This window comes from Rattus rattus, chromosome 6 (assembly GCF_011064425.1).
Source record: "Rattus rattus isolate New Zealand chromosome 6, Rrattus_CSIRO_v1, whole genome shotgun sequence".
In the NCBI taxonomy this organism is placed as follows: domain Eukaryota; kingdom Metazoa; phylum Chordata; class Mammalia; order Rodentia; family Muridae; genus Rattus; species Rattus rattus.
The window spans coordinates 100,868,076-100,886,862 of record NC_046159.1 but is presented as its reverse complement, the minus strand read 5'-3'; the positions used below and the strand labels follow the sequence as shown (position 1 = coordinate 100,886,862).

General features: G+C 47.9%; 1 protein-coding gene across 1 annotated transcript in view; it reads left to right on the top strand.

Moving 5' to 3' along the window:
* Positions 1 to 3,976: 3,976 nt before the first annotated feature.
* Positions 3,977 to 18,787, top strand: part of Tbxas1 (thromboxane A synthase 1) — a 168,371-nt gene continuing 153,560 nt past the window's right edge. Inside the window, exon 1 of the mRNA XM_032906715.1 lies at positions 3,977 to 4,217. Within this exon, the coding sequence (XP_032762606.1) occupies positions 4,129 to 4,217 (89 nt within the window). The 5' untranslated portion in view covers positions 3,977 to 4,128. The remainder of the gene's footprint in view (positions 4,218 to 18,787) is intronic.

The window sequence follows — 18,787 nt, the reverse complement described above, 5'->3', positions numbered from 1 at the left end:
GAATACATCACAGTAGGTAAAATGGCATGGATATAGAATAATTTTTCCCACATGGAAAAAAATTGATATTTAGGGGCAGTACTTTAATGTCAACAGAATGTCCTGATGTTGCTTCATGAACTTCAGGATTCTAATAAATCCCTAATTATGTTACTTTCCCACTGAAAATCCTATAGGTCAATTATTTCCAGCCCTTCCACCTCATTTTGGCTAGCTTACTGTCTCTGTCCTTGGTTATTATCTCTCTCCTGCAGCAGACAGAGAAAGGGTGTGGCCATCTGTTCTCCATGGCTGTGATAAAGACCACGACCAAAAGAAACTTGGGGAGGAAAAGGGTTCTTTCACTTCACAGTGTGCAGTCTGTCATCCAGGGAGGTCAGGCCAGGAACTTGAGGCATGAGCTGATGCAGAGGTCATGGAGGAGTGTTGCTTGCTCTCCACGGCTTGCTTGTTCAGCCTGCTTTCTTATAGAACCCAGGAGCATCTGGCCAGCATCACCCACAGTGAGCTGGGTCCTCCAGCATCAATCACTAATCAAGATAACACCCCACCGATTTGCTTCGAGGCCAGACCTGTGGAGACATTTTTCAAGTTAAGATTTTCTCTTCCCAGGCACATTTAGGTTTATGTGAAGCTGAAGGAAGTCACCAGGACACCATCTCTCCAAAGCATTTGTAGTCTCTATAGATCGCGGGTCACTTAGGGAGACCTGCAGAACTGTTACAGGGGTGGGCACATGAACCTAGTGTGCCTAGAGGAGTGAGACGACCCTCAGAAAGCCGGGTGTCTCCAGATGGCCACTTGCATTCCAAAGCAGTGGCAATGAGCTTTGAGGGTGGGGGATGCCAGGTGTGAGCCTACCTCATTCATAGGGTGATATAACAGACACATTCAGGGGGAACGGACGAGCTAGTTTATGCCATGACAAAACTATGGGACCTTATTCTAGCCCCTCTCCCTCTCTGAGTTTCTGTTTCCCTCTTTGTAAAGAAGACTTTGGCACGATCAACATTTCTCAGAGCAAGTTCCTTGGAGTACTCAATCCAAGCTATGTTAATAAACACCCCTGAAGGAGGGTTCTGTGGTCAGAGGCACTTGGGCTGTGCTGCTGGCCACATCCCACTCAACATTCCCAGCATATCAGCTGCTTCATAGCTCTGAGCGCTGCTGCAGTAAATAAACTTACTGATTAATGTTTAGACCAACCTTTCTCACCTATTTCACCTCAGACTCCTTAAGGAGCGCTCTCTCTCTCTCTCTCTCTCTCTCTCTCTCTCTCTCTCTCTCTCTCTCCCCCTCCCTCTCCCTCCTCTCCTCCCTCTCCCTCTCCCTCTCCTTTCTCTCTCTCTCTCTCTCTCTCTCTCTCTCTCTCTCTCTCTCTCTTTCTCTCTGTGTGTGTGTATGTCCGCATCTGTGCCTCTGTGTGTGTATGTATGTCCGTGTCTGTGTCTGTGTGTCTGCCTGTGTCTCTGTGTCTCTCTGTGTGTCTATGTGTCTGTGTGCCTGTGTGTATGTATATGTGTGTCTCTCTGTGTCTGTGTGTCTGTGTGTTTATGTGTCTCTGTGTATGTCTGTGTGTATGTATGTATGTCTGTGTCTGTGTCTATGTGTCTCTGTGTATGTCTGTGTGCCTGTGTATATGTATGTCCATGTCTGTGCCTGAGTCTGTGTGTCTCTGTGTCTCTGCACATGTGTGTCTCTGTGTATGTCTGTCTCTGTGTGTGTCTGTGTCTCTGTGTATGCCCGTGTGTCTATGTGTATGTTTATGTGTCTGTGTGCCTGTGTGCGTGTGTCTCTCTGTGTGTGCACATATATATAATGCTGGGTTTTTTCCTTCTGAGAGTTGCTCTGACATGTGTGCTGAGTTCAGTCATATCTGAGGTCATTCCTCCTGCCCTGAGCCCATGGCCATAAACCCGTGCTGCTCCTACAGCACTAGCTGTTGTTCTGCATAGTAGCTCCTTAAGTTGCTAGCAGACCATCTGACCCTGTGGAGGAGAAGCCTGGGGGGGGGGAGAGAGAGAGAGAGAGAGAGAGAGAGAGAGAGAGAGAGAGAGAGAGAGAGAGAGAGAGAGAGAGAGAGAGAGAGAGAGAGAGAGAGAGAGAGAGAGAACAGGCCTGCTGACATCACAGTATGGATACTGATGGGATGGGATAGGGAAAGGATGTCTAGAAGTGCTGGAATACCTCAATGAATCCAGGTGGGCCACCGGATTGGGGCTACAACACAGGCGTCCAAAATGAGAAGGCAGGGCAGTCTGAGAATGGGGAAAGGCTTTGGTGCCTGTAAACTGCATCCTCTCACTCCCCATGGCAATTCAGGGATCCTTCTGCAATTCATAGCCAGGGTTGTGTGGATGACTTCCACATTTGACTAACACCATCTGATGAGGAGCTTTTAAAAGCACATGCCCATGCCTCAGTCTATTGTCCTGTAAAATGGGACTGATCCCCAGGCTTTCTCTGCTGAGCCTGAGCATGGGGGCTGAATGAGTTTAAGCACATGAAGTCTTGAGGGCTAGTATAACTGCCCACATCAGGATCTCCACAGACGCTGTTACAGGGACTGACCCTTGTGGTTTCTATTCTTAGCCAAGGTTCCTTTCTGACTTGACAGTCCACTCACAGGCCCCTGAGCATCTTCCTTCGGCTTTCTACATCTCTGTATGTCACCATACCACACTAGGGGTCCGGAAGTTAGGGATGGTCCTTTCTCATCGACCCTCCTAGATTTTCCCCAGTGTTCATTTCCAATATCTCGTTCCCACTGATCAGCTCTGCCTTAGCTCCCCAATCTAGACCAAGCTTCCACATCCTTTGGATGAAGGTAGTGGTCTCTACAGTGACCTCTCTGCTTTTCTTTACCACTCTTTCAGCCACAGCCTGAGGGATCTGTGATGAATGCAAAAGTGGGACGTAAAGTGAGGATTCTGACTAAGACTCTGTAGGTGTCTGGCCTCCCCAGTGGGCTTTGTGTTCTCCAGTCTCATGGTCTTACGTTAGCACTTAGACGGCAGAGTCTCCCAGCACCAGGCCTCCATCCAGTCCTCTTCATGCTGCCCTACACTCTCTACAGGACAAACTGCTCTTTCACAGGCGAATCTCAGCACATGGCTTTCCTCCCCACAGTCTTCCCCACCTCCTAGCGGACCATCCCACAGGCTGTCCCCTGTGGGACAACCCCACTTGTAGATCCTTCACAACACTGTTCTCCACTCTCCTTCACTTGTAGACTGTTCATCCATCTGCAAAGAAAACTCTCCAGGGTTGGGGGCCAGCATCATTTGTGAATATGACAGATGCTGACCCCATATATACTCCATGAATGGCTGAGTGACGTCCTGGTGAGCTGTTTCCCTGCACACCCAACCTTCTTATCTATTTTTCAAGATGAAACACACTGACTAATAAGCAAATAAAATCATCCAGTGTCTTTCATCAAATCAGGTCAGAGCTAGAAGAGCCAACCCACACTCGACTATGGGTGAGCCTTTACACAACCAAGAGACCCGCCAACTCATGCTGATAGCGCTCACCCAAGGCAAGATCTATGGTTGCCCCAATACTCTGCTGAACATGCCTCTCATCTCAGTCCAGTAACTGAGGGACTTGGAGGTAGCTGGCGACAGAGCAGACAGTGCTGTCCACCTGGCTAATGTCTGGCCCCCAGATTTTGTGGGACACCCAGAATGCCCTGGTCTGTGTCAGATTGACAAAGGTCTAGAGAGGCAAACCCTGGAAGAGGTCTTTCTCTGAGGAATGGTTGTTAGAGGAGCAGTCAATGGTTACAACCATTTTGTTTCTTGATGACCACAAGGCCCATCTGTCTGCTCCTGTTTCCAGGGAAGCTAACATAAATGTTTATTGACAACACAGTCATCAAGAAAATAAAGTTGCTGATTCATTGCCTTGCCCTGAAACCCTTTGTTCCCCCTCTGCTTCCTTCCTCTTTATAGAGAAAGGCATGCTCTAAGAAAGAGCCCTTTTGGGGGACTCACTGGATGGGATGTTTGCTCATTACATATTCCTTCCTTCATTGCCTACACACAGCTCAGGACTCCTATAAGGGCAGGAGATCAACACGCTCTCTCCTCCTAGGAAGAACCCCTCTGGGGTCTCAGAGGAAAAATGGAAGTGTTGGGGCTTCTCAAGTTCGAAGTCAGTGGTACCGTAGTGACTGTGACTCTGTCCGTGGTTCTCTTGGCCCTCCTGAAATGGTAAGTGCGGCCAACCACAGGGACCGTGACACTAGAAATGTCAGCGCAGGAGCCTGTGGTGCCAGGTGGGGTACGCGGGCGTGTGTTTTTCTTCTTGTCTAATCTAGAGGGAGTTGAGTATTAACGCAGCTTCGGAATTAAAAGCAAACAGCCAGGTTAATCTTTTGCTAAAATGCATGAGATTCAAGTGTCAGGAAATGCTGGTGACTCAGTGGCTGGGAACGCTACACATAATTAAGTCTGAAAGAGGTGGAAAGAGAAGCAGATTGGAAAGGCATTAGGGATGGCTAGAAGGACTTCCTCCAACCCTGACATACCGGCTCATCTCGTTTTTCAAAATCATTTCTTTATGTTGGGTTTGCGACGGATTCAGCCTCTCGGTTCACATCGAGTTAAAGATGCAGAAGCTCTTCAGCGAACAAACGTTGCTGGTGACAGAGGTGTCTGCAGGTTTAAGGACAAAGGGGTAGAATAAATTTCCTAATTTTCTAATATGTGGTTGAAGGGAACGGGTGCCCACTTAGGTGCCAGGTGCCGTGCTCATGAAGCTGGGGACCCAGAAGGAAACTTGAACTTAGCTACACTGTCGTTCCCTGTGGGTTTGTTAATTCAACAGCAGACATTTTTTTAAAAGCTGGCCCCAGTGATGACTGTGGAAGAGCGAGCTCATAGCGAGCTACATTTGTGTTTATACACCGGGGTCCTTACATTTCCCGGAGTTACCCATGTGTTCCCAGACACCTGGATTTAGGTGTCTCTGGGTTTTAAGGGGAAAGTGGAAAAAAAAATAATAGAGCTGGAAAAGAGTTTCAATTTATGTTTCTAGTGGTAACAAAGCCTCCTGTAGATTAATAACTGGGAAGGCACTTTGAAAAACATCAAGCATTATGCAAATGCAAGGTATTATTCTTTTGGAATTTGCATAGCTGAAAAGTGGAATGCGCGTTTGATGTTCTCTGACGATGAAATGACTTCTTGGAAATTGGCTCTGAAGCCCAGCATCGGTCCCAGTGCTCTTTTGGTTTTTAACTGGTTTAATTATTTTTTTTGAACTTTTCTGTCACAGCACAGTTTATCTGGCATTGGAACCAGCCACGTGTGAAAGCAAGGGCAAAGGGTGGCCCCATGCCCCAAACCCTAACGATGTGGTGTAGGCTCTGTGGGATCCAAAACAAAGTATGTGACATGCAGTAGGTGCATAATCGATGTCTACCACTCTAATTTCCCACTAAAAGCAGAGGAAAGCATGTTTGTGGGTGGGGGGGTAGCCCAGGGGAAGAACGCATGGGGAGTGCATGCAAAGTCCTAGGTTTAACCCGCACTCTGAAGAAGAAAAGCCGTTAGTGGTTTGCTTTGCGCGTGTTCTCATTTCTTATTAGCATTCTGATTGTGGGCTATAGCTCAGCTGGTAGAGAGCTTGCCTGCACGCACAAAGCCCTGGGGTGGATCCCTGCTACCATACGCTCTGGGTATGCTGACGGTAGTCTGTATATGATCCCAGAACTGGGGAGGTAAAGGCAGGAAGATGAGAAGTTCAAGATCATCCTTAACCAACCCAGACTGTATAAGATCTTGTCTCAAATTAAAAAAAGGAATGCTTATTACCATTCACTTCTCTTCATCAGCTATGTCCTGTGACGCTCAAAGCCTTAGCCACACGCATTTTCCAGGGGGTCCTGCAGCACCATACCTCCCTTGTACACATCTCTACATTCCCTCTCTGTGTCTTTTTTCATTTCTATATTCTTAACTCTCAGCTCTGCGTCTGACGTATAGCATGGCCTCGATAAATGTTTGATGAGCAAACGAGTGGGCCGCGTATGTTGCCGTTGCTCTGATCATGGAAAGGGTCCGTGTCTTGCCTGAGAAGCTAAGTATCCGGGTGTTCCCAATCGGCAGAGACGCATGGACACACCACCCAGCAAGGCAGCTGTGCATGTGTAATCTACTCCCAGGCCCTGCTAATAACTCGGTTCAAAGACACCGAGTGAGGAGAGAGGCGCGGAGCACAGGTGGTGACTAGGAAGTAACAGCTTCCGTTTGCTATCACGGAAATATTTATCGTCTTGTTAATGTGTGCCAGCACCGTGGGAGGCCCGAGGATAAGGTCAGGGAACGGGAGATTTGGATCAAATGAGCCAGGGACTGGGAGACATGGCTGTGGTGGGGGTGGGGTGAGAAGTGAGCTCAGTGTCTAAGTTGCTGGGGAGGAAGCATCAGTGAGTATGGCCGCGACCGTGGTATCCCTGTACATGTGCCTCCACCCGACTTAATAACAGCCATGCTTGGGCTCCTCATGTTCCTATTCTAGGCAAGACTCTAGGCAGCCATTAGAAGCAGTCCCAGCTTGGCTTTGGCAGGGTTTCCCATCCTCAGACTACATCTCCTGTAGGCATCTATATATATGTGTGTGGGGGGGGGGGCTGTGTCAAGGCCAGGAATCTGAGGTATAGAGAGGCCACCACGGTCAACTTGTACCCAAGAGTATTTGTAGAGAGTGGTGTGGTCTATTGGGCTGTCTTCCAGTGGGTAGCTAGCCTTTTGGTACTTGGCACGAAATGTTGTCATCTGTAAAGTTCATAATTGAGAACTATGCAATTCTGTTACAAAAGAAAATCACAGACCAAAAAAACTCATGTTTTAAGTAAGTTCAATGTTTTCTGTTGGGCTGAATTCCCAGATGATCTTGGCCATTTGTGGCCCATGGGAAGAGGGTTGGGTACACCTAACTGGCCTGCTTTAGGAGTCCCAACAGCCAGGGAGATGGCAACGGAGAGTCTAACGGCTGAGCAGATAAAGGCACCAGGGACCTGTCACCTCAAGTCTGTGACTTCCAAGGACTTGTGCAGGACCTCCTCTCTCATTGTGATTCCGGAAGCATCAAGCTCCTGGCACACAGGCACCGCTAATGTTTGGCTGAATTACGTCAATTTGACAAGTCCATATTAGTCAGCTCCGGATTCCCAGTGTGGCCTCTGTTAGTGCAGCCACTCCATCTCTCCAGTCTAACACCCTGTGCACTGGTCACACCCAGCTGTGCAGTGCTGGGTGTCTCCTTGCTTAGAAAAACCTGTCCCTCTGCTCCCTCCTTCCACACTAAGCTTGGAGGTGTGTTCTTGGTGGAGTATTTCCTTTCTTCCTCCAAAGCCACTGAGAAGGCCCCTCTTCTTCTAGCAGCCTCTTCACCCGTCTCTTTTGCTCACAATGCCTGGCACATAGATGTTTAATAAATATTGGCAGAAGGCCCCAGTCTCTGCTAGTCCTTTCCCCCTTGGCCTCCTGTTAGGCTTCACAGCTGTGAAATCCAAACCTTTTATTATGAGCCTCACTTGCTTCCTGAAGACCTCCCGTGTGCGGCGTGAGGCAGCAAGGTGTCTTGCCTTTCTAATGATGTCAGCTGCATGGTTTTTACTACCCCACTTACCTCCTAGAGCAGAGACCGTAGTAATAATAAGCAAATGACTATTAAGTAGGTGAGTGGGTTTGGAGGAAAGACAAAAACAAATCCATTTTATTTGAGAGAGACTGCTATAAGCCAGGTGTGATAGTTTTTGATCATTTCCCCCAAACTGAATTGGCATGATTTTTTCAATAATGTTCATTTAAATAGACTGATGCTTGATCGAGTGGAGTGATCTGGGGCATCATGGGGTTGGGGCTGCTTCATCTAGGACTGGAGATGGAGTTGGGGACGTCGATTATATTAGTGGCAAGGATATAAAGCTTATGTCACAGTGATTAGCACACTGTGTAAAGTGTGTGTGTATGTGAGTGTGTGTATGCATGTGTATGTGTGTGTCTGTGTGTTGTGTGTGTGTATGTGTGTGGTGTGTATGTGTGTGTACGTATGTGTGTGTATGTGTTGTGTATGTGTGTATGTGTGTGGTGTGGTGTTTGTGTGTGTGTGTATGTGTGTGTGTGTGTGTGTGTGTGTGTGTGTGTGTGTGTGTGTGTGTGTGTGTGTGTGTGTGTGTGTGTGTGTCTGTGTGTATGTGTGTGTGTATATGTATGTGTATGTGTGTGTATGTGTTTGTATGTGTGTGGTGTGTGTGTATGTGTGTGTGTGTATGTATGTGTGTATGTGTGTATATATGTGTGTATGTGTGTGTGTATGTGTGTGTGTATGTGTGTGTTTGCGTGTGTATGTGTGTGCATGTGTGTGTATGTGTGCATGTGTGTGTATATGTGTGTATGTGTATGTGTAGTGTATGTGTGTGTGTATGTGTCATGTATATGTGTGTGTGTATGTGTGTGTGTGTGTGTGAATGTGTGTGTGTGTATGTGTGAATGTGTGAATGTGTGTGTGTATATGTGTGTGTGGTGTATGTGTGTATGGTTGTGTATGTGTGTGTATACATTGGTACCATCTTATATTGTTCTCTACCATATGTTTTGGGACAGGGTCTTTTACTCAGCCTGGTTGGCTGCCATACCAGTTTTCTGATGTTTAATGCTAGCGATCCAAACGCAGATCTTCATATTTCCCCAGTAAGCTCTTTACCCACTAAACCATTGCCTTACCCCATCAGATTAAACTTCCCTTTTCTTCTGGTGATATAGCAGAGGGCTTGTGTAGCATGAACAAACCCTGGGTTTCATACCCAGCATAGAGATGGTAGGGGCTGTGGAGGAAGAACATCATTTTGTGGAGTTCTTACTCCAAGAAGTAAGTTGAGTTGATATTGCTTAAGGCACCCCTAAGTACTCCTGGTGTGTTTCAACTTTCAAGCAATGCCTCAGGGCTGGCAGCTGGGTTCCTGGGGTAGATAAAGATTTCTTTATCCTGTTAGAAGGAGTGTGAAGAAATAGTCTAACTATTAATAATAGGCTTCTTTCAGCGATGGGTTTAGGGGAGATTTTTTTCTTCTTTTTTCATTCTTTCTATAGCTTTCCTATTTCTTAAAGGACTGTGAATACTTAGCCAAAAAAAAAAAAAAGTGGGAAATTGCTCCTTTCACCAAGTACAGGGTGACACAGGAGGCAGATGCGTACTTTGGGCACAGAGGGGTAGAACCTGAGGTGTCACAGTTTTGTGGGGGGGGGATTGGAGGGGCGGTGTGCTCAGCATAGAAGGCAGTGTGAAAACGGAAGAGCAGCCCAAGCCCTCACGCATGAAGATGTGAGGTGGAGGGGGTCTGAGGTGGAAGAGCTTTGATGCCAGGCTGTGTGTAAAGCTCTGTCTCCAGGGTTAAAGTCAGTTCAACATTTACACAAGAATCTGAGTGGGATGGTGTGCTGATAAATGCTTCTAAGACTAAACTCAAACGTGTTTGAGGATTATTAGGACTTGAGATTATCATGGAAAACCCCACCCCTATGCTCAGAAGTCTCTCAGACGAGAGCTTGCTTCCTGTATGGGAGAATGACTTACAATTCTAGAGCCTTATCTACCACCAGGACATATTCAAGATAAGCCACTGGGGTAGAATGTGGGTACCAGATAAGAAACCTGAGCACATCAGAGCAAGAAAGTGTCAGCGCTCCATGGGTGAGGCTCTGTGTCCATGCATTTGACCAACCACAGGTTAAAATATTAAAACAAAGACGGTGGGAATTCCAGGAAGCAAATTTGACCTGGCCGCATGCAGACACTGCCTTGGACGCGCCAGCACAAAGCGATGCTGTGGTACTTCCTGCTGTGCCTCCCTGCCATGTCCTCAGCCTCTGCCCATCGTTGGACTAAGCTTTGCCTGCCTGGTATATCATTTGCACACGATGGAGCTAGGCCTCTGACGCGTGCACCTGTACTGAGCATGTGCGGACTCTGCCTTCCCACCACTCCCTAGTATAAGTCATCTAGGGGTGATTTAAGCACACAGTAGGACGTGTACTGATTATATGCAAAGCCTGGATCATTTTCTGTGAGGGACTAGAGAATCTTGTGTTTTGATGTCTGTTGGGGGTTCTTGAAAATCAGGCGAGGTGGATACCGAGGGACAACTGTGATTTCTGATATAATCAAAGGTAGCGGGGAAAGATGTCCAGGTTCATGATGTCCTATTTACAGACTGAAGATTGGTCACCTCCCACTCATAGAAGACTCATAGAAGATCATGGGCCCCGGAAAGTTCCACAGGGGAAAAAAAAAGCCTATTTGACTTCATGTACTCCGGGATTCCCACATTCATTTGTTGAAGTAAGGCCGTGTATGGCCATGGTGGGAGGGAAAGCCACGCTCTTCCCATGGGAAAAATGACTAGATGTATTTGTGGGCTGGCGGAGAGTGAAGACTACTACAGAGAGGCTGAGAGATTAAAGTGGCTCTTTTTAGACCCCGAGGTTCCGAGGGTTGGTGTATTGGTCCCCACAGGACAAGAAATCTATGGAGTTTAGTGGCAAAATTAGGGTCCACAATGAGCTCTGGATCCAAGGTCAACATCAGAGGAGCAGCAAGCAGAATATTTGTGCAGTAAGGCGGCAGGAGTGTCACCCTGAGAAGGACTGCTACCAAAGCACGTGGGCATGTTGTAGCCAGCGGCAAAGGAGGGCGCTGAGCCTTCTGGGTCTGGACTCAATGGCTTCAGTGTTGTTTGATGTATGTGTATGTGGACCTAGCTACTGCTCCTGAAAAATTAGATAAACCCCAAATGACCCACAAATGATGATTCTTTCTTTTGTTCGGGTTTCCCTCTCATGCAAATTGGCATTGACAGTGCCCTGGGCTTGACAGTGCCCTGGAAGCCTGGAACTACACCCCAGAAGCAGTTTGGGCCTCCTCTGGAGCCTCGTGAGTGAATGGCTATCACGTCTCCTCTCCGAGGCCCAGGCCCTCAGCCTTTTCTTTTCTCTTTTCTTTCCTTTTTCTCTTCTTTTCTTTTCTTCTCTTTATTTATGAGTGTTTTACACATGTATTATGCAGTACAGGAGGAAGCCAGTAGAGGGAGTCAGATCCTCTGGAACTGCAGTTACAGGACATTGTAAGTAGCTTGTGGGTGCTGGGGATTGAACCCCAGTCCTTTGGAGGAGCAGCCGGTGCTCTTAACAGCTGTTCCAGACCCCCAGCCTTTTGCTGTTATTGTTGCTACTTTTCTTTTTGTTTGTTTGGTGTTTTGAGACAGGGTCTTACATGTTGCCCTGGTTGGCCTGGAACTTGGACTGGGAACACTCGAAAAGCAACTGCTTAATTAAGGGTGCCCTGGGTGGACGCTGGCGGATTGCCCAGCTAAACCTGCCGAGGTGTGGAGCAGTGGTGTCACGCATGCGTGTGAGCGAGCACAATGCGGCTATGGACTGAAAATACTAAGCTCACAGATCTCCCTGCCTCTGTCTCCTGAGTGCTAGGATTAGCAGCATATACAACCATGCCTTGCTTGCTTTGTTTGCTTGTTTATTTGATTGGTCGGTTGGCTTTTGAGACAGAGCCTCTTATAGTTCAAACTCACTAGGATGATCTCAAACTTCTGATATTCCTGCCTCTGTCTTCTAAGTGCTGCCATGACAACTATGTACCACTATGCCTGGCTTTACATGGTCCTGGAGATCAAACCTAGGACCTCCTGATGCATGCTAAGGAAGCACGTTTTCAGCTGAGCTGTGTCTCCAGCCCTGTCAGTCTTCCTGAATCACCCACCAGTCAGACATGATGTTGGTGGCAGACGTAGGGAAGAACAGAGTGAGCAGTGGAGAGGAGGGAGAGCGTTGCAGGCGGGACAGGATCCCAGCAACCCATCAAAGGTGATAAGAGTCAGTGGAAAGCACAGTAGGAGTGTGCAGAGTGCCAGTTTAGGAACACGTTTCAAAGGATATTTCCCAGTGTCTCAGAGCACACGGAGAGGGACGGGCGCTGCTCTTTCTCTCTGATTTCTTGCATCTGTGCCTGGGTACTTCAGTTTAATAAGGCATTGATGAGTGTGGAGATAAAAATGAAGCCTGCTTATGAGAACGAGGTCCTTCCTTCAGGACTATTTCCACAGAATATTATGGGCCGTTTGTTTTGTTTTCTCTTTTCAATAGTCATGCACGGTGACTCTGTCCTTCTTCTCACTTTATTGATTTTCCAGAACGGGAGTACGAGGTGTGACTGTAGAGCAACGTGACTGATTATTTTAGCATACGCACCAGAACTCATACAGCCAGATGCATTTTATGACCTTCAGAGGCATTTTCCTGATAGGCTGAGCCTCTCTGCAGATCCGCCACTATCAGAAACCGTGTCCTTAGGACTCTGCTGTGGGGAGTCACGAGGTGTCTGGGTGTGGGCTCTGGGAAGCCCTCGGGCAAAGCATCTTTGTCCAGAGTGGATTGGTTCTTAAAAATAGCTCCCAATTTGGCAAATAGGTAATTAAACTGGCTAATAGCATTTGCAATCCAAATAAAAGGTGTTTATACATAATAAAGCCTATTTGCTTATTTGCTCATGGAGGCAAATGAACCAGTTGTGGAAAGCTGACTTCCACAGCCAAACGCACCGGGCAGAGGTGTGTGTGTGTGTGTGTGTGTGTGTGTGTGTGTGTGTGTGTGTGTGTACATGCATGTGGGTACAGAGGCAAAAGGCCAACATCATGTGTCCTCCTCCATTGCTTCTCTACCTTCATTTTAAAAAGTTACGTGTATGTACTTGGGTGGTAATGGCAGATGCCCTTGGGGGCTAGAAAACGACATTGAATTCCCTGGAGCTGGAATTACAGGTGTCTGTGAGTCTAGATGTGGGTGCTCGGAACTGAACTGGGGTCATCTGCAAGAGAAAATGTGCTTTTAGCTGCTGAGCCATTTCTCCAGCCCCTCTACATCACCACCACCACCACCACCACCACCACCTTCACCACCATTATCATCATCATCATCACCATCACCACCACCACCACCATCACCACCACCACCACCACCTTCACCACCATTATCATCATCATCATCACCACCACCACCACCACCACCACCACCACCACCACCACCTTCACCACCACCACCATCACCACCACCACCTTCACCACCATTATCATCATCATCATCACCACCACCACCACCACCACCACCACCACCACCACCATCATCATTTTGACACAGACTCTTGCTGAATGAACCTGGAGCTCATCAACTGAGTAGGCTGGCTAGCCAGCAAGTACCAGGGATCCTCCTGTCTCTGCTTCTTCCCAGTGCTGGGATTACAGGTGCATGATGGCTTGTTTGGCTTCTTACAGGGATGCTAGGAATCTGAATTCAGGTCTTCATGCTGTATGGGATGCCCTTTACTGACTGGGAAGGAATTCAGGCCTTTGGTAGCACCTAGTCTTGAAGCAGGGGTATCAGCTGCTCTTAGGTAGTGTGATCAAATCACTTACAGCAGCATTTAAGCAGGGAGAGGTCTATTTTGCTGCATGACTCCTCCAGCATGGTGGCCAAAGGGGCCCCTATGGCATGGCTACTTCACTTCTTGGTGGATCAGTAAGATGGACCTCAGGCCAGACTCTGGAATGGCTGTCACCTTTGATGCTCAGCCATTTGTTTGTTAGGCTATAGTCCCAAAGGGTCCACACGCATTCTCCACTGGGGACCAAGCATTCAAACACATGAGCTGTGGGGGCCATTTGGCATCAAACGCATAATAGACAGAAATGAAACAAGAACCTTGCTTCTTACATCAACAAAGCAGAGTCAGCTTTCTGTCTGTGTCTCACTCAGCTACTCCGGTACCTGTTTGATGTTTATTTGCTTAGGAAGAAGTGACTTTCCCAGAAACGGACCTATTAAGTATTTCCTTCCCCCATTCCCAGACAGCCCCAAAACAAATAGGTCATCCTTCACCATTTAAAGTACACACTCATCTTTGGGAACCCCAGGAGCCTTGCAGGGACTTGTTCCTCATGTCAGGGATAATTTGCAGGGAACGTGTCTTTGTAGAGCCGAGAGACAAAGGGCAGATGCTCATGCTGTTGCTGAGGTGAGGAGGACTGTGGAGCCAGGATGCCTCTGGAGCCCTTGGCATTTGTAGATTGTCACCAACCTAAGCAGAGTCCAGCTCCAGGCCATACTACTGGGCTACCCATCCCCACACAAAACATACTTCTGAAGTTTCATCTCCATGGACAGTCCGTGCCTGAACAAAGACCCAGGAGGAGGCTAGTCCCCTATTTTTTTGAAAATGGGAAAATGGTATCAGAGGTTATCCAAAAAGTCAAGCCAACCGCCTAGAAATAGCGGCTTCCCCTCCACCAACACCCTACCTTCTGAGCATTTCGCAAAGACACCTGGGAGAAAGAGGCCGAGAGAGCCGGCACCTCACCACGCCGCATCTGCAGCAGCCTCCACATTCTGATCGGAGACTACCCTAAAGTCTTCTCCTGCTGTTCTCTCCTACCTACCACACAGCACCTTCCTCTCCCACAAGCCCTGCTGCCAGAACACCTCCCCCGGTTGTTTCATTACATCCTGCCCACCCTTCAAAAGCCTGGCTTCCTGTTCTCCTTCCATAAAGGACTCTTCAACCAGGCCGGCCCGCAATGAGCCTTGTATTTCTGCCCTGTTCCCTCTGGATGCTACAGCATCATTTTGTTGTACATACATATCCTGTCTTCCTGACCTGAGGGCAGCATCTGAGTTAAGGCCACAAGTACCTTGTACCTGCTCAGTAAATGTCAGTCACCAGCGAGATGCCTGCCTATCTGAGACAGCACTCTTGCTTCATGGGACACTGTCATGCCTATGGCTGTATGTGCACAAATGTGCACTTGTATATGCAGGGGAGGGCAGGGCAAGTTTCTCTCCTATGTGCCATTGTATTTTCAGCACCTGGCAGACTGCCTTGCTTATGTCTTCTACTTGAAAGAGTAAATAAATCCTCCGTTCCTTCAAGTGTTGAATGCCAGAGGTTTCCTGGACTCTCACTGGTCTGCCTCATGCATATGCTGTCCCATGGATTTAGGATGATAAAACATTAGAAGGTCGAGAACAAGAGTAGGAGAGATGGGATGGAGGGAATGCAGATATGGTTAGTGGTGCAGGTGGTGGGTGTGTAGAGCACCCTGGTCCCCTGGGAGGGAGAAGAGGTATCCATGGACCCATAGAGAGGCATCAAAGAGCAGACATGGCTTTACATTGTCCTCTTGATCACCAGCCCAGCTGCTTAGAGCGACAGCATCTAAACTCTTCTTCACCAGCATCTACTGTTGATATGACTGTCCCCACAGGGCCAGTGCTCTGTTGTCCTGACCACAATGTGTATTTATGTAGAGATTGATTGATCTTCCCCATCGTAATTATTCAGATTCAAGCCAATTGGAAACTCTGCCAAGGAGCAGAGCTGATCAATGAGAAAGCCAGCATCAGTGGGCCAAGTTATCATTCGACTCCCAAGCAAAAAAGACTTGACATTTTAGCTAACCTGCACCCTTGTATTGTCAATGAATGCACAATTTACCTTAGGCTCCCTGAGATGTGGAAAATACCTCACATACCATGCCCCCCACCTTCACTAATCAATAAGCAGTGGGCCACAGGCTGTAAAGCACTGAGAAGGGAGTATAATCAGTTACACACACACACACACACAAACACACACACACACACACACACAACCACACACACACACTAGGCACTGTAGTAACCACATCCCCTGGACTATGGAAGCAGAGGATGGAACGTTCTCAGGAAAAGTGTTGTGCTCTGGGTGGGAATCAGCCAGACCTTTCCTTTAGGGACCAACAATCTCCTGCAGAGTGATGTTGGGAAGGTCACACTTCCTTTCTCATTTCCCTGTGGATTAGAGAAGATTCAATAGCCCCCTCTCTGCACACTCACACTTCCTACCTGACCACCCACTTGCTCTCTGGGACTCTGTCTTGTCCCCTGCCCTTGGCCCCACCTCTGACTCCTACCACCAAACAGTCATCAGTCCAGCTGGTCTACCTTCCTAGGTGGCCCTAGACCCACCCTTCTCTCTCTGCTCTCCTACAGCTGAGGACTTCTAAAGCATCTGAGGCTGGGGGAGCCCCCTAACCCGCTTACCCTGTCTCCAGTTCCTCAAATTCACTCTGCACCTGCCGTCAGGAGACCCCACAACAGCTAACCATACCTCAGTGTGGAAAATACCTTCTTCTCTCAACTCAACTGTCCCTGGCTCCCGAGGGCTCCTGGGACATCTCCCGACACTTCTCAGCTGTTCCTACTCTTGGTCTCAGGTGCTCTGCGCACCATGGCTACTGCCTACTTCCCTTCCTGTGGTGGGAAGTTCACCTCCTCACAGGCGGACAGCTTCATTATTTGCTTCTCCAGGCTCCTGTCTCCTCACACTCGTTATCAACTCTCTTCCTGATTACCCAGCAGCTTCCCCGTCTGAAGGTGGGTCCCCAAGGCAGGTCCAGCATTACTTGCTTTATTGGAATACTCAGTAATGGGGCCAAGCACTCAATGCGCTCCTATTGTGCAGAAGGCCTCTGATCTGGTCGACTGAGCTGAAGGAAAAGACACGACTCACAGGGCTTTGTGGGGACATAAATGAACACCCAGCACATGGTCACTGTTCTTTGACTCTCTGTCATCTTAGAGAATAACACTCAGTCTGGCTGTGCACGACTGGGACCAGCCACCACCCTCATTTGATGAGATTTCTTCTGGATCTTAAGAGATTTTGCCATTGTAATTCAAGCTACATTGTGGTGTGGACTGAAGTTCATCTCTGTTCCACTTAGTAGAGAAAAGATGTGAGGCACCGTGAGAGGAAAAAGTGGGCAGTTGAACCCATTTAGGAGAACAGTACACTCTCAAGTGCACTCGTGGCTTACCAGTTCATAGACACCACTTTGGCCTGCTTTTCCCACTTTCTATCATGGCTCAGAGCCAGGGCTTTGTGGATGACCTGGGTTCAAATCCTGACTGGCCTTATGACCTTCAGACCGTAAGTAACCTAGGAAAGATACTGTGCCTCAGTTTACCTAAGTGTGTGTGCATGTTCATTCTCTCTCTCTCTCTCTCTCTCTCTCTCTCTCTCTCTCTCTCTCTCTCTCTCTCTCTCTCTCTCTCTCTTTGAAGAAAGGCAGTGCAGGAGCATCACAGCCAGCCTTGAACTTTGAACCTTTTATTTTCTAGGTGCTGAAGAGGCGGTGGCTATAAGTTCCCATCTCTTTGAAAGTGAGGGCCTTTTGAACAGTATGCTTTATACCAATAGCATGTGCTGGTATAACCCACTGGTAGCCATGCTTAACCCCTGTCAGATCTTAGTTATTTCAAAGTCTATGTCCCGAAAAACTGCTTTGCAACACAATTTCCAGGCTCAGTCCGAGTCACAGAAAATGTTCAAGTTTCTCTGTGTCAAGTTTATATTCATCACCTGGATGGAAGGGAGGAACCACATCCCCTTTCATGGGATTGTCCTTTCATTGGTTGCTGGTTGCCTTGCCTTTGGGGTTGAGAAGAGTAAATGGTGCATGGCCAATTGGCACATAAACTCTGTGAAGCCTTCCTCTAGTCTCTCGTAGTTCAGGTATTGTGTTCCCTGATCGTAGTAGCAGCCCTGATTCTCTTCATCCGTCACCGGGCTACCAAAGAGGTTTCTTTATGATTTACTTATCTTCTATCTCAGACCAAATCTCAAATCCAATCAGCTAACCAATAAATCAACCAACCAACCAACCAACCAACCAACCAACCAACCAACCAACCATTCAACTAACAAGACAACCAGTCAGCTAACCAATAAACAAACCAACCAACCAACCATTCAACTAACCAACTATTCAACTAACTAACCAACCAACCAGACAACCAGCCAGCTAACCAAATTATCCACAACCAACCACTTACCCACCTCTTTTTCTTGACTATATATACTCTACCCACCACCATTCCATTCTTCCTTCCCTTGTCAGCCAAGTGACTTGAGAGGACCCCACCCAATCCCCCAGCTTGCCAACTTACCTTTCAGCTCTTTGTGTAGTTTGGATCCTGTTGTTGTGGTGAAACGCTGACCAATAACAACCTGGGGGGAGAAAAGGGGTTGTTTGGCTTGCAGGCTACAGTCCATCATGATGGGAAGTCAGAGCAGGAACTCAGGCAGGGCAGGAACCTGGAGGCAGGAACTGAAGCAGAGCCTGTAGGGTGCTGCTTACTGGTTTGCTTTTGATGGCTTGCTGGGCCTGATTTCTTAAACTACCCAGGACCACTGGCCCAGGGGTGGCCCCACCCACAGTGGGCTGGACCCTCCTATGTCAATCATTAATCATGAAAATGGTCCACAGACTTCAGTGGTGTTAGTCTCTTGTTAACAGGTGACTCTTCAGCTACAGCCCACCAGAAGCCTCCTATTATTAATTAAACTATATCACACAAATGGCCCTGATAGAGTCCTATCAGCCAGCTTTGAACCTTTTATTTTCTAGATGCTGGAGAGGAGGTGGCTATCAGTCCCCATCTCTTTGAAAGTGAGGGCTTTTTGAACAGTCCGTTCAAAAACTTTCCTCTGGCTAATTTTGCAAGCCAGGGCCTCACCATCTGCATCCCGTCCCACATTCTTTTACAAGCTCCTACAGAACAGCCTATTTAACTCTAAGCACTCAACAGCCTTTCCAGCCCAAAGTTCCAAACTCCTTCCACCATCTTGCCCAAAAGAATGTGGTCAGGACTGATTGTGTTAGCCACAC